The sequence below is a fragment of the Malaclemys terrapin genome, chromosome 1 (assembly GCF_027887155.1).
Source record: "Malaclemys terrapin pileata isolate rMalTer1 chromosome 1, rMalTer1.hap1, whole genome shotgun sequence".
NCBI classification, from domain to species: Eukaryota; Metazoa; Chordata; order Testudines; family Emydidae; genus Malaclemys; species Malaclemys terrapin.
The window spans coordinates 117,227,991-117,252,877 of record NC_071505.1 but is presented as its reverse complement, the minus strand read 5'-3'; the positions used below and the strand labels follow the sequence as shown (position 1 = coordinate 117,252,877).

Here is a 24,887-nt window from a genome sequence, read left to right as displayed (position 1 = left end):
CTTTGGGTTACTATGTTAGAATAAGATTTGCCTGCTTGATTCACTCAGTGGATCTAAACACCAATTTTCTGCCAAATTAGGTGGAGCAGATAATTAAAATCCCGATCTGCATTTGAGCAGAGTTTTATAAAATATTACATATTTATAGGCCTAGCACAGCAGTGCAAAACAGATTTGGAATGAATTTTAAATTCTGTTGTTTTTCTATGAAGATGAGTTTAATTGGAATTTGTAGGTAAAGTTTTTAGATTTTTTTATCTGGACAACCAACAGAAGCAATGACAAACCGCACAACATTATTTTCCAAATTGAAAGTAGTGAACCCTGTAAAAACTGATATATATATGACCATACAGAAGTGTCTATTTCTCATTTAAAAGGCTGATGTTTCTGCAATTTTTGGAGGAGGGACAGAAGGTTTGGTAACCCTGTTCACTACACCAATTGCTACAACCCAGTAAAGATAATAAGTAGCAGGCACTTTCTTAGGGACAGAAACTTCTATGAAGTGGGTTTAGGCTTAGATCTTAGTATTTGTATAATGATCTTTGATATAACAGAATGATGAAAAGAAGATCTAAAGCGTGGTGGTTTTAGTTATTGACTCAAATAATTTCAAACACCAGAGTTCTTTGCCCCTACAGGAAATCTCTTGATCATCAGACACCAGTCTCTTCTGAAGCAGAACCAACCCTATGACTTGGTTTCTATAGATGTATTTTTATCTATCAGCATGATACTATTATCAAAACTGCTGTTATTTCTTTGACTTTAGGATGAATCAAGGTAAAAGAAGTGGCTACGAACAATTCCCATAAAATTCTATGTCACCATGAATTTGGTTTATCCTTGTACTGTAGGGGAATACCACAGAGCTTTATAATGGTATTTCATATGCAAACAGAAAAATTATCTACAATATTTGAAAATGCAGCATTACAAACTTAATATTCTGATTTAGATAAACACTGGAGTTAGAAAAGACATGCGAACACTTCTAATCCATCTTCCTGCCAATGCAAGAATGTTCCCTGACTATCCAGTTTGAACATGACCGCTATTAAATTAAAGTTGTCACCATTTTACACTCTTTTTGGCCATCTCCTGCAAACATGCACATGACTAAATTTACTTATGTGAATAGTCCCACTCACTTGAATAAACCTATTCAAATATGCGTGTTTACAGGATTTAGCCCTTAATTTACCCTTTCAATACTCAACCGTAGCATATATTGTTGCTGATTTTATTAAATTCCGCCCTGTGCAGAACAAGCTCAGCAGACAAAGCAACAAATATGTTCTGGAACATATTCCAGAAAAACAAACACCCAACCCCAAATTACAAGAGAACAGCGAGAGAAAAATCCAGCTGTAACTGACCTGCGATCCTCTGGACCCTCGTTTGTGGTCCCATTCAGAGTGCCCCATGAGCTAAAAAAGAGAAGAAAACAAAGTTTATGGTAAGCGATAGGTTTTGCTGATTTGCTATAAATGGAAGGGTTATGTTCTTTGGTGTTCTATATAGTTTTTCTTTTAAACGTGTTTGCTTATTTTTCCTGTTTAATTAAATATACATTTTAGCCAGTATACCATTTTTAAAAAAAGGTATCTATACTTATTACTTTAATTTTGCATGTGTAAAATTGTTAGGGACAGATCACATCTGCTTCTATACAAGCAAAACAGACTGTGCTTGTGTATAAAATTCCCACTCACAATGATAAAGATTTGGCCAGATGTTCAATATGGCCTTGACAAGAGGGATATTACTACATATTAACAACTGGATCATCAAGAAGAGGTGACTGTTGATGACATGCCAATGTACATCTTACATCAGGTGTAAAGGGTACATTCTCTGAGAGGAAATAAGTTAAAATCACTCCACTATATGGGGGGAAAAAAGGCAAAGTCGTTTGTGAAACAGATGAGAAGAGCTCAATGTTTTCTAAACATAATCTATCATTGAAACTAAGATTTCCGATAGTATACAACTGCTAAAGTAACATTGTTCATGCTTAACTTATTTTCTGTGGGCCAAACTCTACACTCAGTTACAAACATGCAAGTTACTCTTCATGAGATTGCACTGACGTAGGTGCAGCCACCGGACATGGGATTGCATTGAGTTCCGTGGGATTGTATGAGCATCCCTAAGGGTAGCAAATGGGCAAAGACCAAGAAAACAAGAGCAATTAGTCTTTGCTACTCATACAAACATAACTTTATTCAAATATACAAACAACAACAACATGAACCTATGAGGATGAATATAAAGTGAGTCAACTCATTACTAATTATCCCAAATTCCTTTCCTTGCTCTTGTCTTCATGTCCCAATTTCTCCCTCTCTCCATGTGCCTTCCCAAAGGAAAGGATGGTACAACCAGAATGCACATACTTGGTTCAGCACTAACACAACTAAATTTTACAGTCCATGCTTCTTGCTATATGTGCACTGGAAACTCTGATCACAAGATAAAAAGCATTTAAGCTGCTCTTTAGAAGAAGGAAAAGCTACACACACACACACACACACACACAAATTCTCATCTGTTCCAATTGTTCCTTCCTGTTGCTTCCTTCATGACCCCCCATCATATGTAGTTCTTTCCCCCAACAGTTTGAGATAAAACATTCATACAGATGACTGCTCCATAATCAGAAACAATGCAAATTGCAAGGTCTGACCCATCTTGACCCTTTTCATTAAAACTTGAATTTAGTTACTCGATGATGATGACTGGGACAGAGAAAGCGTTCTTTGAAGGCATTCCCCTGAAGAACAGGGGTATAGGAAGACTTCCATGATTGCTGGGCAGACATGCAGGCTAGGTAGCTGAGAAGGGCAGTTTATATATGAAATACATAAAATCTTGAAATAAATACATAAAAATAAAATAAAAAACAACTAGCAATGACTAGGTCAAAGGGCAATTGGGGAGGAAGAAAAAAACAGGAGGAAAACAGAATATATATGTAAAAAAAGATCATTTTGTTTGTAGGTTGCATCCCCTTCCCCTCCTCTATTTATATCATTTAGCCTATATCTCGTCCGGCTTCCTCTCTAATTGTATAACACCTAATATTTTGAACAGACATCTAATAAATGATAGATAGCATATATAGGTCAAGAAAAGGTAGAAAATTCTGTGACCCGAGGCACCCCTGTATTCACACCCGACACACTTTTGCAGTAACATTTGTACAATATAAGTCTTGAGGTATCATAGGAAAGCACCACCACACTGGTTATTAATATCATTGTAAAATACATGTTAACTTTATATGTGAAGTTACGAATTCCCTCTGTAATAGGTTACTAACATGTTTGAAACAGAAAAGTCTGGGGAGTGGGTAAACAGTTTTTTTTTTCCCCCAGTCAAAGGAAAGGTCAATGCCCCATCCAGGTTCAATCACAAAATTGTAGGACTAGGAGTGACTTCAAAAAGTCATCTAGTCCATTTCCCTTCCCGACAGGAAGTTTTTCCTAATGTCCAACCTAAACTGCTGTTGCTGCAATTTAAGTCCACAGCTTCTTGTCCTGTCTTCAGAGGTTGAGGACAATTTTTCTCCCTCCTCCTTGTAACAAACTTTTATGTTCTTGAAAATTGTTATGTCCCCTCACAGTCTTCTCTTCTCCAGACTAAACAAACCCAATTTTTTCAATCTTCCCTCATAGGTCATGTTTTCTACACCTTTAATCATTTTTGTTGTCCACAGCTTTCCTGAAATGTGGTGCCCAGAACTGAACACAGTACTCCAGTTGAGGCTGTATCTGCACGAAGTAGAGCGGAATTGGCAACCTCAGTCATTTATTAGCATATCTGAGGCTGCAGCGACAGTTCAATTTGTATTGTAAAAAGTACCAGGTGGGAAAAAACCAGCATGGAACCTTCTCCATCAGACTCCATAGCTCCTTTTCTCGCAGTAGGAGCATGGAACTTTGAGAAGAATACATTTCAAAAGTTCAGTGAACTATAAAAGAGAGGGACAAAACCCCAAGTTACCTTTCACTTGGCACTTTGTAAGAAAACCTGACCAAGGAGGTGGTCAGCCATCTTGCTGGAAGGAGATGTGGGAAGAATATTACCTTGAACAAGACTGTAGTTTTGTTAAGTTTTAGTCACTAGAAAACATTTTCTACTTGTATGTGTTCGTAACCATTTCTGACTTTATTCCTTATACTTAAAAAAAACTCACTTAAAACCCCTCTGATTAAATAAACTTGTTTTACTTTTATTCTATATCAGCCCAGTGCTGTGTTTGACGTGAAGTGATTATTAATGCTAGTTAAAGCAACAAGCTGCTGTTTTTTGTCTCTTTAAAGGAGCAATTAACCTTATTACTCCTTGGAATGTTCCCGCAGAGGGCTGGACATCTCAGGGAAGACTGTTTTGGGGAAATTTGGGACTGGGGGGTGCATTAGGGGTCACTTGGGTAGTAATAACCAAGGCTAGTGGAGATCAGAGTGTGACTATGGTGTAAACAAGTAGGCTGCTGGAGTCGGAGTTGCTGAACCAGGGCTGCTTATCACACAGACAATAAAACGGTTACTCACCTTCTTGTAACTGTTGTTCTTCGAGATGTGTTGATCATATCGATTCCAATTAGGTGTGTGCGCAGTTCACCAGGAGGTTTTTCCCCTAGCAACACCCGTTGGATCGGCTATGGAGCCCCCTGGATTCATGCTTTTCTAGTTCTCCATATGGGGCCTTTCCGACCTGCCACCTCTCCAGTTCCTTCTTGCCAGATATTCTGACAGAGGGGAAGGTGGGTGGGTTTGGAATGGATATGAACAACACATCTTGAAGAACAACAGTTACGAGAAGGTGAGTGGTGATGTTGCACCCCATAATGCTTTATAGAAATATGCTTATGAATGTAAATATGACATAACTGGAATATGTGTTATGCTACATATGGCATGTAACATCTTTGCAAAGGTCATGTTCTACTGAATGTATTCATCCTATTCTTATGCATGTATCATTTTTATATCTGAAATTATGAGTGCTGGCTCTATGCTTGTATTTAAAGTATTTGCTGTAGAAAGCACTTAAGGCAAATTTGGTCAACACAGCATGAAGGGGTTATTCAAGTAAATGGAAGTACTTGGTTAACAATGGACCTTGAGACACGCCGATCCACATCTGAGCTTTCGGCTTGGCCTGTAGACAACTGAGACATGCATGGACATGTGACTTGTGCATGTGATTCTAAAACTCCATGTTGAGCTGTGATTCTACAGAGGGGGAGAGGGCGGTTTCCATCCACAAGAGAGAAACTATATAAACCCTTGGATACCCCTCCATTTTGTCTTTAGCTGGCTAAAGAGGTAGCCTCTCCACCCCCAAAGGATACCTGAAAGAAACTGGAACAAAGGACAGTAACTACGGGGGTGTGAATGATTGCTGGACCCAGACTAGAAGGAGGCTAGTCTGTAAAAGAAGCTTATTGGAACATCTCTGAGGGTGAGACTTCATCTGTAATCACTTTCTTACTGTATTAGGCTTAAACTTGTGTGTTTTATTTTATTTTGCTTGGTATTTCACTTTGTTCCATCTGCTATTACCTGGAATCACTTAAATCCTACTTTTTGTATTTAATAAAATCACGTTTTACTTATTAATTAACCCAGAGTATGTATTAATAACTGGGGGAGGGCAAACAGCTGTGCATACCTCTCTATCAGTGTTATAGAGGGCAAACAATTTATGAGTTTACCCTGTATAAGTTTTATACCAGGTAAAACAGATTTATTTGGGGTTTGAACCCCACTGGGAGTTGGGTATCTGAGTGCTGGAGACAGTAGCACTTCTTAAGCTGTTTTCAGTTAACCCTGCAGCTTGTGGGGGACGTGGTTTAGACTTGGATCTGTGTTTGCAGCAGGCAAGCGTGTCTGGCTCAAACAAGGCAAGGTACTGAAGTCCCAAGCTGGCAGGGAAAACGGGCTCATAGGTAGTCTAGTCACATCAGGTGGCAGTCCCAAAGGGGATTTCTGTGATCCAACCCGTCACAGTGACTAACCATTTTTTTTTATTCGAGTGCTTGCTCATATTGATTCCAATTAGGTGACTCCCAAGCCTTACCTAGGAGGTGGGGTCGGAGTTTATGGAATCACTGATTGAAGCACCGCCCTGCTGAACACTGCATCATCCCTGGGGTGCTGGGTGATGGCATAATGTGAAGTGAAGGTGACCATGTAGCCACCCTACATATCTCTTGGATCAGTACCTGGGCCAGGAAGGCCACTGAAGACACCTGAGCTCTGGTGGAGCGTGCAGTCAGAGCAAGGACAGGGACCTTAGTGAGGTTGTAACAAACCCCGATACAGGATGTGATCCATGACGATATTCTTTGCGTGGACACTGAGAGGCCTTTCATCCTGTCTGCCACAGCAACAAACAGTTGGTTCGACTTACGGATTGGCTTAGTTTGTTCAATATAAAAGGCCAATGCATCCCACACATCCAGGGAATGGAGTCTCTGCTCATGGCTATTGGCACAAGGTTTCGGAAAAAAGACCGTAAGAAACAGGTCTTGATTGACGTGGAAATTCGAGACCATCTTTGGGAGGAACGCTGGGTGGGGTCACAGTTGCACCTTATCTTTGTAGAAAATGGTACACGGAAGGTTGGGTGTGAGAGCCTTGAGCTCAGACACCCTTCTGGGTGATGTTATTGCAACCAAAAAGGCCATCTTATAGGAAAGGTAGAGAAGTGATCACGTTGTTAGGGGCTCAAACGGGGGACCCATCAGCCTATAAAGTACCAAGTTAAGGTCCTACGTGGGAGTGGGCCGCCGAATATGAGGATATAATCCGTTCAACCCCTTGAAGAATTGCCGCACTATTTTGTTACTGAAGATGGTGCGTTCATGCTCTCCTGGGTGAAAAGCTGAGATGGCAGCCAAGTGAACCATTATCGAGGAATGAGACAAGCTCTGCTGTTTCAACTTTCGGAGGCAGTCCAATAATAAAGGGGACCAACGATTGTGTTGGAGGGATATGACTCTGCGAGCACCAAATTGCAAATCTCTTCCACTTGGCCAGGTAAGTTGCTCTGGTTGAAGGTTTTCTATTACCCAGAAGAACCTCCTTAACGGGGTCTGAGCATGTGAGCTCTAGCGGATTCAACCACGCAGCTTCCAAGCCGTGAGCTGGAGAGACTCGAGATTGGGGTGTTGAAGCCTTCCATGATGCTGAGTGATGAGGTCCGGAACTAGCAGTAGAGCGATTGGAGTATCCAGTGATAGCTCCAGTAGCCTGGTATACCAATACTGACGTAGCCAGGCTGGTGCCACCAGGATCACCGAGGTTCCGTCGCTCCAGATTTTGAGGAGGACCTTGTGCATCAGCGGTATAGGAGGGAATGCGTAGAGCAGGCAGTCCTTCCATGTCTGCCGATGAATCCGGGCTGTGGTTCAGGAAGGAGCAGAATTAGGCACTTCCTGTTAGCCCTTGTGGCGAACAGATTGATCTGGGGAATTCCCCACTCCTGGAAGATATTGTTTATTACATCTGGGCAGAGAGACCCCTTGTGATTGTGAACAGACCTGCTGAGGTGGTCTGCTAGTTTGTTGTGCGACCCTGGAAAATAGGATGCTTTCAAAAGTATGGAGTGTGCTATGCAGAACTCCCAGAGCATGAGGGCTTCCTGACACAGGGGAGAGGAGCATGCTCCCCCTTGTCTGTTGGTATAAAACATCGCTGTTGTATTGTCTGTCAGGACAGATATGCACATGCCCTCCAGGAGAGGCCGAAAGGCCTGACATGTCAGCCGGACCGCTCTGAGCTCCCTTACATTGATGTTAAGCATCAGTTCCTCCTGAGACCAGCGGCCCTGAGTTCTGTGCTCCCCAAGATGTGCCCCCCCCACCCCATGGCCGAGGCGTCAGTGGCAGATATAGGGATGGACGGGGTTTGGAAAATGCGACCCCAGTGCACACCAAGTGAGGGTCGAGCCACCAGTGAAGACACTTGAGAACCTCCAGTGGAAGGGTAACCATCATGTCTAGACTGTGCCTACTTGGTCGATACACCGATGCCAACCAAGCTTGGAGAGGTCTAAAGTCTGAGCCTTGCATGTTGTGCAAGACGGAGGGGGGGCAAGGAAAATTGGAGAGAATATCCCATCTCTATCGTGCAGAGGACCCAATGGTTGGAGGTGATATGGGACCATGCTCGATAGAAATGGGGCAGATGTTCCAAAATTGGGAAAGGAGGATCCAGTTGAGCGGTTGGTATGCAACCATGAGCAACAGCGCATTGCGATGCCGGGAGACATCGTCCATGTTGCAGAGTCCGCTGAGTTTAACGCCGCTTGCAGCGACATCTTGGTCCATGAGAGCCGAGAATTCCGGCTTAGAATCTGGTGGGACAAGGTCCGAGAATTTGGACATTGCGTCCCATGACTAGAAGTTATAACGGTTAAGGACTGCTTGCTGGTTTGCGATATGAAGTGGAGCCTTCCAGTGGAGTATATCTTCCTCCCGAAGAGGTCCAGCTTCTTTGCGGCCTTAGCTTGAGGAGTAGGCCATTGCTGCCCTTGCCTCTCCCTTGCGTTAATGGTCGCCACTACTAACAAGTCCGGCGGGGGGTGAGTAAACAAGTATCTGTAGCCCTTGGAGGACACAAAGTACTTTCTCTTGACTCCCTTAGCTGTAGGGCCCATAGAGGATGGTGTTTGCCAATGAGTTTTTGTGTTTTCCTAAATAGTCTTTATCAGGGCAAGGGCCACCCTGTTGGGTCCTGCTGGGGATAAAATGTCCATCATTGGGTCTGACACCTCAGTGACCTCCTCCATCTGTATCCTGAGGTTCTGAGTGACCCGCCTCAGAAGTTCAAGGTGGGCTGGGTTGTTGGGAAGGGGAGGCCCTGAGGATGATCCTGCCACTGCCTCATATGGAGATGAGTATGAGGAGCCTGGAATATGGGAGGTCCCCTCCTGGCCATCCGGCTCCTCAAAAGGCTACAGCTCTTCCCCAAAGTCGGAGTCAACTTCGATGCTGGCCCCGGTACCAGCTATGGTACTAAGTGTAGCTGCGGTGCCGGACACGTACTGATTGAGGTGCTCGAGTGGTAACGGTGGCTGATGCCCAGAAGAAATCCCTGGCCCTAGATGCAGTCCTTCTCTCAAACAGACCCCTGGGACTGGTGGTAAGCCCATGGAATCCAGAAGGGCTACTGGTTCAGCATCTGAGACGGTACCTGCCATTGTGGTGGCCACAGTACCTGGGGGAAAGTTTGGGTCAGCCCCGCTGTCTAGGAGTGCCGGCAGCTACGGTGTTGGCTTCTCTAGGACACATATGAGTCAGTGTCCGATGCGGACTCCAATGAGTCCGCGCACGGGGACCACGATGGCGTCATGCCCGTCGGTTCTGGGGATCAGTGCTGGGGCAATGTACATCATTGCCGATTCATAGCCGGCTTGCCGCTGGACTGCACTGGTGGCCTCTGAATCGTTTGGGGCCTCGGGACCGCTGCCGTGACACCGTGGCCAGGGGTGTGCAGACCTGTCAGTGCGGGTTGGCAGGGCCCTATATGGGGCGCCATGAAGGCACGACTCCCGGGGGCTCCAGAGCTGACCTGACGGGTGGTGCTAGGGGAAAAACCTTCCAGAGAACTGTGCACACGGCATGCACACACCTATTTGGAATTGATGGGAGCAAGCACTCGAAGAAGAGCAGTGCATGCTTCTATGCTGGCTGGGAGTGTTCAGACAGGGAGCTACACCAACCGAGCATTTTAAGGGACTCATGGTTACAGGACAACAGTGACAACCTCTCACTGGTCACGTTCTGGGTTGCAATTCAGACAACACCTACTTGCATAGTGAGAGAGAGGGAAATTAGAACTGATATAGCCTTTCTGCTGACTCCCTAGTTTTATTGAAAATACTTTTCTGTTCCACTTACTTTGTTACTGAAAATGCTTGCTTTGCCAGTTTTCACCATTTGTTGCTCCTTATTGTTATGCTTGTTTATTACTGTATTAAACAGAGCCTGGATGTTGATATCTCAATGGAAAACTGATAGTTTAAAAGCTACAAAGAGGTCATCTACCCAAGCATATTGTTCCTCAACCCTGCTTCCGCAACCCTGCTTCCGGTGAAACCCTCATCTATACAGTAACTCCTCACTTAAAGTCGTCCCAGTTAAAGTTGTTTCGTTGTTATGTTGCTGATCAATTAGGGAACATGCTCGTTTAAAGTTGTGCAATGCTCCCCTCTAACGTCATTTGGCAGCCGCCTGCTTTGTCCACTGCTTGCAAGAAGAGCAGCCTGTTGCAGCTAGCTGGTGGGGGCTTGGAACCAGGGAGGACTGACAGCCACCCTATCGGCTCCCTGCTCCCCTAAGTTCCCTGTGCTGCAGCCACCCAATTGCAGCTGTCCCTCCCCCCACTGCCATGTGCTGCTCCTGCCCTCTGCCTTGGAGCTGCTCCCTGAGCCTCCTGCTTGCTGTGCAGGGGGGGAAGAGAGGAGGGCTAATGTCAGGGTGTTCCCCTTCCCCCTCCTCCTATACCCTGCTTACCCCTTCTTCTCCATATAGAGCAGGGAGGGGACACAGACAGAGAGAGCCTGGGGTAGCAGCTGCTGTTTCAACTTCCTGAACCAAGACAATGCACTTAAGAGTGGGTCAGCTTACTTAAAGGGGCAGTGTGCATCTCTCTCTCTCTCCCCCACACAAGGTGTGTGTCTGTCTCTGCTATGCTGTCTCCCCTTGACTGAGAGGCTACATTAACAACGTGTTAACCCTTGAGGGCTCTGCCGAGTGCTAGTTCATCATTTAGCAAAGGGGTTCTCAAACTGGGGGTCGGGACCCCTCACGGGGTCACAAGGTTATTACATGGGGGTGTCGCGAGCAGTCAGCCTCCACCCCAAGCCCTGCTTTGCCTCCAGCATTTATAATGGTGTTAAATATATTAAAAAGTATTTTTAATTTATATGGGCGGGGGGTCGCACTCTGAGGCTTCCTATGTGAAAGGGGTGACCAGTACAGAAGTTTGAGAACCACTGATTTAACAGCAAGGCATTCCCTGGAAAATATCCCACCCTCTTCCACCCTCTGATTTCACCACCTCAACCAAGCTTCACAATCATCATAGTTATGAACAGTATTAAATTGTTTGTTTAAAACGTATATTGTGTGTATATCTATATAATACATAGTTTTTTGTCTAGTGAAAAAAATTTCCCTGGAACCTAACCCCCCCAGTTACATTAATTCTTATGGGGAAATTGGATTTGCTTAACATCGTTTCGCTTAAAGTTGCATTTTTCAAGAACATAACTACAACATTAAGTGAGGAGTTACTGTACCTTGAACTCCCTACTCTAGTGCCTTGAGTCAACTCCCCAGACTCTAGCACTTATGGAAAGAAGCTGCCTGCTTTCTGAAATGGACAAGAAATTTGTCCACTTATACTTGTCCTCAAATATTTCCAATGGCTCCCCATTTTTTTCATGTTCCTCTAGGAAACTGCCCTTTTTGTTTCGACTTATTTTAAACGTTTGTACTGCATAGAACCTGTTCTTTCCACACCTCCCTCCTGTTCCCTCTACTTTCCTCATACTGGCCTCTTTCGTCCTGGATTCTTCTTTGTCCCATCTCATAATTTTGCAGCTGGTGATGCAAGAACCGTCTCACTGCAGCTCCTTGTGTCTAAAACAGCCTTCCTGAGTCTCTCTTCCTCCTCCATGGTTCATCTATTTTAAAATCTCATCTGAAACCATACCTTTTTTGACACCTGTTAGTTTTTCTCCCTTTTTGCTGCTTATTTTAAATGCTATAAAGTATTTAGTGTCTCAATCCTGCAAATCCTTAACTTTAGACACTGTGAATAGTCTCACTGAAAACAACTGAGCTGCACTTCTAGTGCCTAACGTTAAACAGGTGCATAAGTCTTTGCAGGACTGGGGCTTCAAAAAGTCTACGTGGCTGATGCAACTGGAAATAGAGTGGAAGTCTAGCATTTGTTGCCACAAATATGGCGAGAGGTTCTTTTATCTGCTACCCCCTATCAACAAACTTTAAAAGAAAAATAAATATTTCTGATGTATAAGAAAAAAAACCAGTGTAACTGATCCAAATACAGGGTATGGCAAAGAAGTGCTATGTACACTAGTTCCCTAGATGTTCAGGAGCATAGGGAGTGTACTATAGTTCAGAGGCACATGCCGTAGGCACTCACAGAGTTAGGCCCTTCAGCCTCTAGTCCCAGGTGGGGTCCCACAAATATTCAGAGCCTGATGAATAACTAAAGGATTGCTTTACTAGGGCTGTCAAAAATGAACAGTGCAATTGCCCTAGGCACAACTGCTTTTAACATTTCCAAATTAAAAGAGGAAAACACAACACACAGCAGTTCCCAATCCACACTCTTTGGGCAGCTCAGTGCCAGAATACAAAAGTGGCACTCTTCTGGCCTAGTGCGAGGGATACTTAGTCCAGGCCACTCCTCTCCCGTAGGCAATCATGCACTGGTTTGCAGAATCCCCGTCCTGAGTCCAGTCGTTTTGTCCAGCACCTTTTTTCAGACCAGTCCGTACAGCCACTTCGGACTATCCATCAGCCATCACGACCACTGGCTCCCTTGCCAGGAACCACTGGCCTAACTCTAGCACTCAGTCCCAGCTACTAAACTTTTTGCCTTATTTCCGCAGCCAGTACTTTGGCTTGCTACTCTTGCTCATAGGCAGCCTCCCACTTCCTACTGAGCCAAGTCCCCCATGATCTTTGGTATTATTCCTTTTCATGTGCTGGAGGGATTAGAGAGTCCTTTGCTAGTTGGAAATTACACTGAGGGTTTACACTGTGCCAAGTAAGGACCCAGATTATTCATTACAATAGCTAGTTTTTTGGGTTTTTTTTTAATTCTCTCACAATAGAACTATTAAAGTTGTTTACTGAAGGAGGGGGCCAAATTCACCGGTGAAGTAAGTAGCCATGAGTTCACTGAAAACATTGGAATTACCCCTGCTTACGCCAGCAATGGTTTGGCACCAATTTTATTAGCAAACTACCATAGCTCCTAGTAGCAAACTACAGAACCCATATGCTTTTCATTTCATTTCTCGACAAATGTGTCTTCATGAAATCTGGCATGAATGTTTTTTGCTGTTGCCACGATAGGCTCCCTAATGCAAGGCAAACTTAACAAACATTGTTCTCACACTGCACCCTGAGCATGTATTATATTAGCACATTTTACTGAATTAACACTGTGGTGTAACCTGCTGACATGAAATAAGAATTCCAGGACAAGAAGAGACTTCTACAATTCCAGTCTGTTTTCAAGCACAGCAATAAACTTATATTCTTAGAAGTCGTGCCTACAGAATCAACATTTCTTCTTTTATAACCTACAGAAATCTGGTTTGCATTAAACTTCAGTTCATCAAAATACAGAATAACGACTTTTTTTCCTGTCAAGCTATAACATTCTTGTTCACATCTGCAGTGGCCCATAGCATATGAAAGCGCGGGGGGGCGGGGGGGGGGAGGGGAAATCACTCTTGTTCCAGAGCTTTGGGTTTTATAAGCACACACAAATACAGTAGCTGTAACACAACCTTCCACATAACCTTTGCAAGCACAACACGTTTTTCTATAATGGTCCAATTTACTAGCTACCGCATTGTTTACCTCTGCATGCCACACTTCGTTCAGTAAGTTCCGAAGCTTGAAAAGATTTCCTTTCAATGGGTAATCAGTGAGTGCTAGAACACAACACGCAGAACACCAGAAAAGCACTTATGCCAGACTAATGTGCCCCCAAATTCACTATTTCTACAAGTTTAACAAAAATCAGGAGATTTCACTTACATTTTTAGGAAATGGTATAATGCAGCATTTTGAAAGTGCAAACTGGTTTATTTAAGCAGCAATTCTTACATCCTGATGGAGCTCTATCAGAGGAAATGAGGAGTTGCTTTGTTTAAGTACACCTCTACCCCGATATAATGCTGTCCTTGGGAGCCAAACAATCTTACTGTGTTATAGGTGAAACCGCGTTATATCGAACTTGATTTGATCCACCGGAGTGCGCAGCCCCGCTCCCCCAGAGCGCTGCTTTACTGCGTTATATCCAAATTTGTGTTATGTTGGGTTGCGTTATATCGGGGTAGAGGTGTACTTCTGAACACCAGTAAAGAGTAGTAAAGTTTAGTGTTTCATAAAAGACTGTAAATCAATCTATAGCATGGAAGGAGGATTCTAAATGACTAAAAAAAAGGAGGCTAAAGGTAGGATTTTAGTGCCTAGAAACCTCTCTTTTTAACAGGTAGGTCACAATTTGAGCTCTCTCTAACTTGGGTAGTACCCACCAACATGTCTGGATATGGGGATGTAACCACTACACATGGGAAGAAGCCCCATGTTTTCATCTTGACCAACCAATAGCCTTAACGTATTTGTGTTTCCCCATCTGTAGAATAAGGACAACACTTTCCACCGGCTTTCGCTCTGAAGATATGAAAATATAAAAAGTATTTTTATACAACATAATAAAGTGCACAATGAGAGCTGCCCACTATGGTATGTATTCACTGGATATAGATACTAACAGAGTATTATGTCTGCTGTTGTTTATATCAGAGTTTCTTTATTGTAAAGAAAAATCCCTTCTTAATGGAATGCTCCAAAATATAGAAAACAAACCTTTTCAAACAACCATTCAACCCCCCAGGTTCTAAGCACAGCCAGCTTTAAAGGACAAGAAAAGACAAGCAACTATTTGGGGCTTTGTACAGACTTGCATCTCACGTCTTGCCTGATTTAGCCCTTTGGCAGTGGGACAACAGGGGCTACAACTTTTGCACCCACTCTCTCCTCCCAACAGCTTGGAGTCCTACAAATCACAAAGGTCAGCTTCTGTTTTGAGACCTGCAAGAAGAGATGCCTTCTAGCCGCTTCTTGGTCCAAAAAGGATTTTTCAAAAGTTCAAGGCTTGCTGGATGACAGCTGGAGGTGGAGGCAATTTTTAAAACGGAAAAAGGCTTGAAATGGTTTGAGTTAGTCCGAGAAACACAGCACTATCCCATGTTTAAGGTTTAGTTGGCAGGGGCTGTAAGGCAGTGGTATGAGCCTGAGCTTTTTCCTTGTAGAACAAATGCTGAATGGCTATCTAGCTAAATGAGCACTATGAAGCTGGTATCATAATGAAACTGGAAGCAACTCAGTCAGATTCTATGGGGTCATTAGCTGACTGTCACGGTCTGGATCGTGGGTATGCAATAGTCAAGCAACTAATCATATTAACACAAGACAGTGTGCAAAGTAGAGCAAAACATAAGAAGTCTTAAAGCAGTCAGTTAACAGGATACCAGGCAGCAGGGAACATGGAAAGTAAAACTCTCAACAAGTAAAATAATAAAGGAGATGCTGGTTGGTGCTGCAGCACATGAGAACAATATAAAAGGAAATAACAAAATAGTGAAGAAGCTGTCTTAAGCACACAATCCACCGACTCCATGCCAAAGGAATAATAGGAATGAGATCCTATCTGGTTCTGGAAGAGGAAGCCAAAAAAAGATTATGTTTTTGAGGACTTCTCTCATGGTAGCATATGACCTTTGATAATATTTCCAGACAAACTTCTATAGAAATCCTGGCTTCACTGCATGTGGACAAAAGGAACCTGGATACATAGCGAGGCAAATTGGAACTGACAGCAGTGGAGTTTATGCAGGAACAATTATGCACCCATTGATCAATACATTGACTGGAAACGAGCATGTTTAACTTTCTATAGTAAATAGGTTGCATTAGAAAAAATGAAGGGAATTAATTTTTGGTGAAGCATCCACCTACCCTCATCCGCTGACCAGGATGAGTTATATTCCGCCACAAACTCTTTGTTCCACACTGGTAATATTACTAGACAAATTAAATTGCTAATGTTTTCAGTAATGTCACTGAATTTCTCACTTCTCCAAGTAATCGGTTTATATGTCAGATGTTACTTTTGAACACACACAAGCTTTTGGCGGAAGACCCCTGGAAAAATATACTATACTTCAACCACTATAAATTATATTTTTGAAAGCAACACTTAATTCTTAGTGATCCCAAGGATATAGAGTCAAAGACATTTGCAGATGTGGAATATGTAATAAGGCATTGTCAGATGGTTTCCAAATCCCTTAAACTGATTTCCAGTGGATAGGTTTTCAACATTTTTTTTTAATCAAAGCATTCAGCTAAAGATTGCACTCACCACCATTCCATGCTATGCATGGCTATTTAGACCACAAGATAGGGAAAAAAGTCCATGTTGGCCAGGCCAAGACAAAAGGATTGAGAGCAATCTTTCCTGATAGGACAATAGTTGTGGTGGGAGTGTAGTGCACTGAGTGTAACGGACACTGGGAAGGCTCATCTGTAGGGGAAGACAATAGCAGTGAAGCCAATATCATAGCTCAGAACTGAAGGAGAGGATGCATGATAATGAGCTGGTAAAGATGCAAAAGTAGAACGGAAGAGAGGAAAAAAATGCTAGAGTAGCTGCTCGTTGGTAGCCCTTTTGTTTTGTTGCGCTTAAGTGGCTGTTGCAGTTATGGGAGTGTCATCTGACCAAAGGTGTATGAAGAATTAAGGGTGTTTCAGAAGGAAAGGGGCAGCTGTGTTGGGGCGGGAGTTGTGGGGAACGAGGGAGGGGAACCCTGGGTTTGGCAAGGGAGCCCCCAGTCGGCAAAATGGCTGAGAGAGCCCAGCTGCCAGGGACAGGCTGAGGATGCCCCCGCTGGCAGCTTCATGGTCCACCCTGGCGAGGGATGGATGGCTAGGGAGGCCACAGTGCACAGCCTGCAATGGAGGGGAGGGAGTGGCTCCTACTATGGACAGCAGAGATGGGAGGGGGGAAGGGGATAGGTCAGTGCCCTGGGGAGAGGGGTTCTCTGACTCCCCCCCCACTGCAAAACAGCACACCCACACCCTCCCACTGGCAACCGAGATAGAGGGGAAGCTCAGTGCATGGGAGAGGAGGGTGTGATACTCCACAATGCAAAACAGCAAAACCCCACCCCCACCCCCCAGCCGCCTGCAAGCCAGACGATGAGGATGGGAGGAGGAAATCGTCCAGCTGTGCCTCTGCTACTCCCCCAACCCTAGCTCCCCCCTTTTCCAGACCCTCCCATCAAACTCCCCCCTACACATGCTCTGCATGCAGGCTCTGTCAGACTGAGCAAGTGGAACAGGGCTGTGTGCCTGGAGCTGCGCTGAAGGGCCAGGGTTGGGAAGGTTGTGAAAAGATGCTGTTTGGGAGGGCAGCGCCCCTCCATGGCCCTCCCCAATCTCCGCCCCAGATGTTGTTCTTACACTGTCGCTATGTTGCTGTTACCAAGTGGACAATTCATGGTAGGGAAAGTGTTCCCGGGGAAATGTTACTTGTAAGCAGCAGTTGCTCTGATAAGGTGCGGTTGCAAACAAGCATCTACTGTATTTCAAAACCCTGGTTACTATTCAAAGTAGAACAGGAGTACTTGTGGCACCTTAGAGACTAATTCAGTCACTGCAGTTCAAATGTACCACATTCAAGTCCATTTTTGTACAATTAGCTTCCTAGAAAGAGACAAGAATCATATAAGCTTATTTATATCTGTTTGCTTTTCCATGGGGAATCATTAACTACATACTAACAGCACCGCAGTCATAGTACTGAACTGACCAATTAGTAGTCTGCTGCAGTAGACGGCAAATCACAACATACTGTACACAAGAATATTCAGCAGTTTAATGTAGTAATTAATCTAAACACTTTTCTCCTACAAGAAATCTGTTTTGCTTTTTGTGCTGCAAATACTGCAACTGTCATAATGGTTCTCTCTCCAGCATGGAAGTGATCCCCACTCGAAACATAGCATTTTGTAGTCCATTATTTAACACTGATCCCAAACAGCAATGTTCCCTTAAGATGCTTGTTTTTTCCAGTGTCACATGGAAGGCTCTATATGCCTTATATGAACCAGCTATTTTGAAAACCAAATATTGCCTTCCCTGGATAATAATGGACAGCCTGATCTGAAGCCCACTGAAGTCTATGAAAAGACTTCCAATGGACTTTGGATCAAGACCCAAGTAGTTTGGCTGATTCACCTGCACTACTAACCCAGAAAATGAAAGCTCACATTAAGGGCAATTTAAAATATTCCAGAATTTGACCTAGAAGAAAAGTTTAGGGCTGAATGGGTCTGGAGGTTACACTTTCCTTTTAACCTGTAGAAGCGGTTCCTCTATGAACAAACTGAGCCACATTGGCAGGAAGCAAAGGAGAGTGTCCCCTGCCTTCGTCTATGTTGTACTTCTTCTGTGCATAAACAGGACATTACTGTCCAGGGTTGTCAATCCAGCAATTTTCACTGGATCCAACATTTCCTTACGTGGTGGAGGAGAGGAAAACAAAAATTTGTTCAGAAAAATCAAACATGCTGTACTGCAATTTTCAAGTCTTTCCAACACATACCAGTAGGTTAACCCCATATAAAGGGCAAGTTTCATAATAAACAAATTTCAGGGTGTTTAACAGAGCAGGTATTTTCCAGTACTGTGTGCACTTGTCGGGAAGTGATCAAATGAAAAAGTAAAATAAATAAAAAGAAAAACTACCTAGACATTTTTAAAAGGGCAATTTGATGTCTGATTGATGTGATATGTAAAACCCTTGGATTATGGGAACAGCTAGCTTCAGGATTAATGTTTCCCCCGGCTTTCAGAAGTGGGGTTGAAATACAGCGGAGCAATACAATGGCAAGTCCAAAACAGAAGCATAACTTCTCATCGGTTCAATGGACACAATTGTGCTTTCTTGTGCTGTATTATGTTAAATGTCAGTACCCAGAGGAATGTTTGTGATTTAATGAAGCAAAATTTAACACAGAAGAATCTAGACTCTCTCAATTTTGTACTGTACATTTAGCTATAGGCTTCTAGTGTGGAGGATTTACTTGCATCTTTAAAATGAGCCTATTAATCAAAATTGCCAAGTAAATTGGGGTGTTGGATAGTCTAAGCATACCACCCCAGTAGGAAATTGTAGGTGGTGAGGAGTAGGATGGGAGCAACATAACAAAATGAGAGAGAGCACATAGGTCCCAGTGACATGTTTAATCAGACGGGGTGGCTGAACTAGCAGCAAACTCTGATGCATCTAAGGACTCTCAGCATTAAAGGCTAAAGCTAATCCACTGAATATTCACTAGTAGGTCATACTCCATTTCCAAAAAGAGAAATCAGGGCAGTGAGGCTCAAACTTCTAAAAATTAAATGATCTTCTAAGGTTGGCTTCTAGGGGGAAGCAGTCTTACCATGTCAGCTATCATTCCACCCTAATACAGAAAGAATAAAAAAAGCAGGCTCTGTCATTAGCACCCCACCACCCCAGATCTTGCATCTTCACAATACACATAAAGCTGGCCTTGAGTTTCAGGTGATAGATCCCAGCTACTGAAAGTCCTAGAATGACACTGTATCATCTGGTAGTTTACTATGAAAGCTCAATGTCAAAATTCAAAGTACATTCTGTTTAAACACACCCTTGGGGGAGTGGGGGATTTTATACTAACTACTTTCTATTTCAATCTATGCACTTTTAAGTTCAACCAGCAATGCTTCATCATTCATCCAGGAAAACTTGCCTCTCTGCCACCCAATCTCAATCAACCTGCCACATTAATTATCACCATGCACTTGTCTATTGCTGAGAGGGGGGGGGAAAAACGCAAGTGGATGAATGTAGCAGTGACCCGAGCAAAAATGAAGCTGCGGAAACAGAACTAATTAAATCAGTTCAGCAATCTTCCTCCAGCGTGACACGTTTCACAGACACCCTCTCCTCTATAAGCCCCCACCTCCACCAACTATCCTGGGCAAAGCACTTTTTGGGAACCAAGACGATGTGTACTGAGCAGCAATCTAGACACACTTCATATTGATTCCCACACGGCACAGAAAAACAACTGACAAAACCACTTTGTTGGTTTCTGTCAAAATGTACACAGAGAAAATCCTGGCCGTATTGTTTGTGTAACAGCTGGACAGCACTGGGATTTCCCCCTCCATGTGAATTTAGGTTTTAAATGTAGGTGAATTTAGGCTCGTGAAAGGTTTTAGGCTGGCTTGGAGATTTAAGTCCTCAATTTAGCCAATAAACAAGCCCAGACAGCAGCAGCAGCTCACTGTTTTGCCCATACTACCCCACCCTCAGACCTCAACCCTGATCTGGTGCAACTATATATCTAGGGGTGAAAGGGTAGTGCTCACTTTACATCAATTCAGTCCATGGTGTATGTGTTGAGTCTGTCAACATGGGTGTCAACAGGGACGGTGGTTTTCAGGGGAATGGAGGGCTAATTTTGACCTTTGTATCACCAACAACAGCCAGGTATTGCTGGGACAAAATGTGCAGTGGCTATAACCCCCCTTCCTGCAAAGAGTCATCCACATGTTTAATCCCATTTATTTTGGTGGGACTATTCACAGTCAGCAAAATTAAGCAGACCCCTTCAGGTTGAGTAGGATTGGGACCCACATGTAGATGTACATCACTGTACAACATGAGGCGACAGACCTGCTCAACTGTGCATGAGATTACTTTTCCCTTAATTTACATGGGCTGTAAATCCGCACATTACTAAAAGGTAACAGAGACTGTTGCTTTAGGTCATGTTGTAGGAGCCAAAACTCCCAGATTCTTTTCCTGTTCACAACTGTGAAGTTCAGTGTGGAAAATTTAACAAATTGTATGTTTACGCAGTGACAATCTCAAAAATTACAGTTATTCTGCATCAGGAACTCAACCTGACAGAGTATGAAGAGAAAACCGGAATAGTAAACAAACAAAATAATCATCAGGGTCTTATTAGCAATTAGTTATGATAAATACAATGTAATGCTCCGAATTTAACAAAAATATGAGTTGTCTACCAGAAATAAATTCTAATATAAACATCCCCATTGTACAGTATTCCCTGAAAAGGGAGTCCTCAACCAACCCACAAGAGATGCCTTTTGTGCAAGGAACCATGGCAAGTCTTGTAAACTCAGGCTTCCTAGATTTCCTGCAGAACCTTGTACAAAGCCCTAGCTTTTCAGCAGATTTCACTTTTCAACAGCCTGCACTAGATGCTGCACAAAAACTCACAACAGCAACAGAAAAGAAAACAAATGTTCCAATAGGATAAGGAGATGGAAGTGGCAGGCCCATTTACACAACAAAAAACACAAAGGTCATTGCGTCCAATTGCTTTGCCCTTGGGAAGTTTCTCTCATTCCCCCTTTTCTCCCTACAGGAACGTTTTAAAAGCGGTCAATGACTAAGTAAAGGGAACAGACATCACTAACTTGTATTGGCAGTGAAAGGTACTGAAAGTGTAGATGTCCATATGGGATCACTGTCAAGATAGGTCAAATTTTAGGCTTACCAGCCTTGACAGCGTACTTTGAGATAAACCTAGAGAGCAACAAACAGTAATGCAAAGAGGCAGGATTCTGAGTAATCTCTAAGTAGGTGTCTAAACAGACAACTGTTTCTCATTCACACCCAACTCTGCTCCAAAATACATACATATTCCTGTCACATGTGCTTCACTCCATCTGGAATGCAGAAATGCTGGATATAAACAGGCAACAGTCAGGGGCATGAATACAGGGCTCAAATTAGGTGGAAAAAAACAAAACAAAAAACCTGGTGATCAGCATCCTCCTCTAAATAGGAAGGGGTTTAGTGGAGATATCTACAGGTCAAATTCTTTTTAAACATGGGCTGAAGAACTAACACAATTTAAAACTCTGCCATTCAAACTATTATGAATTTTAAAACTTTGTTTTCAGGATTATTTCATAGGTTCTAAAATCTACAAACAAAAAATCTCTAAAGGTAAGGGGCCAGATTTTGGATTATAGGAATTCCCTGCAGTGAAAAGCTGAACCACTTCAGTACAATCTCTAGGAGGCAAGCAATATGCTCCCCAAAGCTACCCAGCATAGTCACTCTCCTGCTTGTCATAGCCCCTGTCTGATGTGGAGGGGACCATGGTTCCACATACTCTGGTGTGGCTAGTGCTGCTTACCCTCACATAGTCCTTGTGACCAGGTGGGCACAAGGACTACAAATGTAGTCAGCCCCCAAGCACAAGGGCAGATCATTGTAACTTCCAGTGCCTCCTCACACTACACTACACTACACAATCTAGTCAAAGCAAGATGAATGATATAATAGAAGGAGGACATTGGCAGCCTTGGAAAGGATTTCATGTTGCTTGAATAGAAAGGTTAGGGAAAAAAATTTAAAAAGTGACCACAAGTTTTGATTGACTGTTTTTGGATGCCTAAACTGAGACATCTTGGGCCCAAGTTTCAGAAATGTTTTTTGCCCACAACTGAGTTGTGATTGCTGAGGCCCAAGGTGTCTGAAATTGGGCATGAAAAAACTAATGGGACAGTTTAGAAAACATGTACCTCAAAGCCACAGATGGAGTGTCGGATGGAGAATTAGAAGTCATGATTCTTGGCTCCCAGTCCTGTGTTGAGACCACACCTTTTTTTTTTTCCACTGCAGACAGGGTTTTATAACTTTTCACACATCTTGTAAATCCAGAAAATGTCATGCCTTCTACGAACTGCCTATTGACCACTTTTCCCTTCCTTCTTTTTTTGTTTTAAAAGTACAATTTTTTTTAAATAACTTTCAACGGAAGCAAGATAGTAGTAAATTGTCATTTTGTTCCAACTTCTACAGTATCTTAATGAACTCACTATATACCATCCACATTTTAATATACACCGCTACCTCGACATAATGCGACCCGATATAACACGAATTTGGATATAACATGGTAAAGCAGTGCTCCTGGGGGGCAGGGCTGGGCACTCTGGTGGATTAAAGCAAGTTCGATATTACGCAGTTTCACCTATAACGCGGTAAGATTTTTGGGCTCCCGAGTACAGTGTTATATCGAGGTAGAGGTGTAATTCAGAGGACAGGCCTCTAAGGTTTTGTTTTTGTTTGTTTAAATTAGGGGAGTGTATCTTCTCTAAATGATTCCAATGAATTTCTCAGTGTGACATGCCCTGGTTATTCCGTGAATTTTGATGCACTGGTTTAGCTATTGTATTTTTCGTTGATTTATGTTTAATGAGCTATATTCACAAATGCATATTATCTCAGATGGGCATCATCAAAAGAAAGTGTTCCCTATACCTTACACCTGGCACATTTGTTTGCCCACATTTAATCTCATGTTGTCCTCAGTATTATTCATATAATCTCCTTTTTGCTAATAATAAAACCATAAACTTTCTACATAAACGGCACAGTTTCAATCATATTATTTACACATAAAGCACCAAATAATACATGTTACGTACTTTATTTCTGAAGTGCTGTAGTCCCAAACATACATGTCCAACAACATACTAGAGTACAGGGAAAACGGGAGGGAAAAGGCCAGGATAAATACATTTGACATACTAACATCTAAGTAATATAAATTGCCCAAGAAACAGGTTTTCAATATGGGGGTTGGGAACAGGTTTCAGCAAATTGAGAATACTCGACCCTCAACGCCCCCTCCCCCGTTTTGTTTTTTTTTTTTGTTTTTTTTTTTATAGCTACATACAGGGAGAGTGAGTCCAAAACTCTTGTATTGTCACATGGGGTCACAGTATAGAAGAGATGGAGAACTAGAATAACTTTTATTATATTAAAACCGGTACAATCTAATAATCATCTGTATGGCACACTAATCAAATATATTACTTACCTGGGCTAGCACCGATCAAGAAAGCAATGTTTTCTCTGCTTACTTTATGGAAGAATCTATATAAGAAACCAGCTGAAAGAGGATATTCCTCCTTACTCAGTCCCATTATGGGCCCCTGAGGCCTCCTCCTCACTGTTGCCAAAGTAATTTCAGTTTCTACTTTCCCCAGTTACTGTGTGTCCCAAAATATGTACATTTTGTCCTCTTACACAAGGGTTTGGCTAGAGATATTATTTTACTTCTGTATTCCAATCAACAAAGGCCTGCCTCAATAGAAGTTAATGCATATCACTTAATCCTAGTGACTGTCTTGTCCCCCTGGCTGAGGACAAGACAGCTACATGGATGAAATCCTGTCCCCAGTGAAGCAAAGGTCAAAAACTCTTCACGCTTTGATTTTTTCTGGTGCCTGGACACCAGATGTGTCCTTGTCCCTGAGACTGAAGACACCTGGATAATTACAATTATTCTGACTCCAGGTATGTTAGTTTGAGCCCCGTTTGGCTTCTCTAGGTCCAATCAACATATGTGGGATCCTAATAATCAGTTACTTAGCATTCTAGTCTCAAAGCTCTGTCCAAAAATTAGGAAGTCTCAGAAGATACTTGTGAGAGAGTTTAGAACTATTATCTCCATTTTACAGACAGAGAAATTGAGGCACAGATAGCTACCCAGAGACAGTGTCTCACCAGAGATTAGAACTCAGGCAATCATGGCTCTCAGCCCCAATCTTATTCATCTAGACATTCTCCCTGGTTCACTGAACATCTATGTCCACAATCTTTGTCACAGATTTAAACCCTTTCCTGGGTCTCAAGAGCATTCCTGAGGGTGCAGAAATATCCTCTTTTCAGCTATTGGGTGATCTTATCTCTCTGCCCGAAATGCTACTGTTCTGCAATAAATGTCAGAGAGAGGGCAGGCTCTGAACACCAATTATCTGCCTTTGGGAGAGAGCAGGGAAATGATGCAAGCAAGGTGGAAATCTTCAAGAGTCTCCACAGCCAGCACAAACATTGAAAGTTTCCCCCACTCCCAGCTGCTGAACATTCTGATGTGCTGCCACCCTCATTCCTCTGTTAGGAGGACTTAATTAGGGACAACTGGTTTGGGCAAAATAAAAACCA

At 43.0% G+C, this 24,887-nt stretch overlaps 1 protein-coding gene across 1 annotated transcript in view; it reads right to left on the bottom strand.

The window, feature by feature from the left end:
• The window catches only part of PDE3A (phosphodiesterase 3A), a 377,696-nt gene that overhangs the window by 129,812 nt on the left and 222,997 nt on the right, over positions 1-24,887 (bottom strand). The window contains exon 2 of the mRNA XM_054036366.1: positions 1,383-1,433. Coding sequence (XP_053892341.1) covers positions 1,383-1,433 — 51 coding nt within the window. The remainder of the gene's footprint in view (positions 1-1,382; positions 1,434-24,887) is intronic.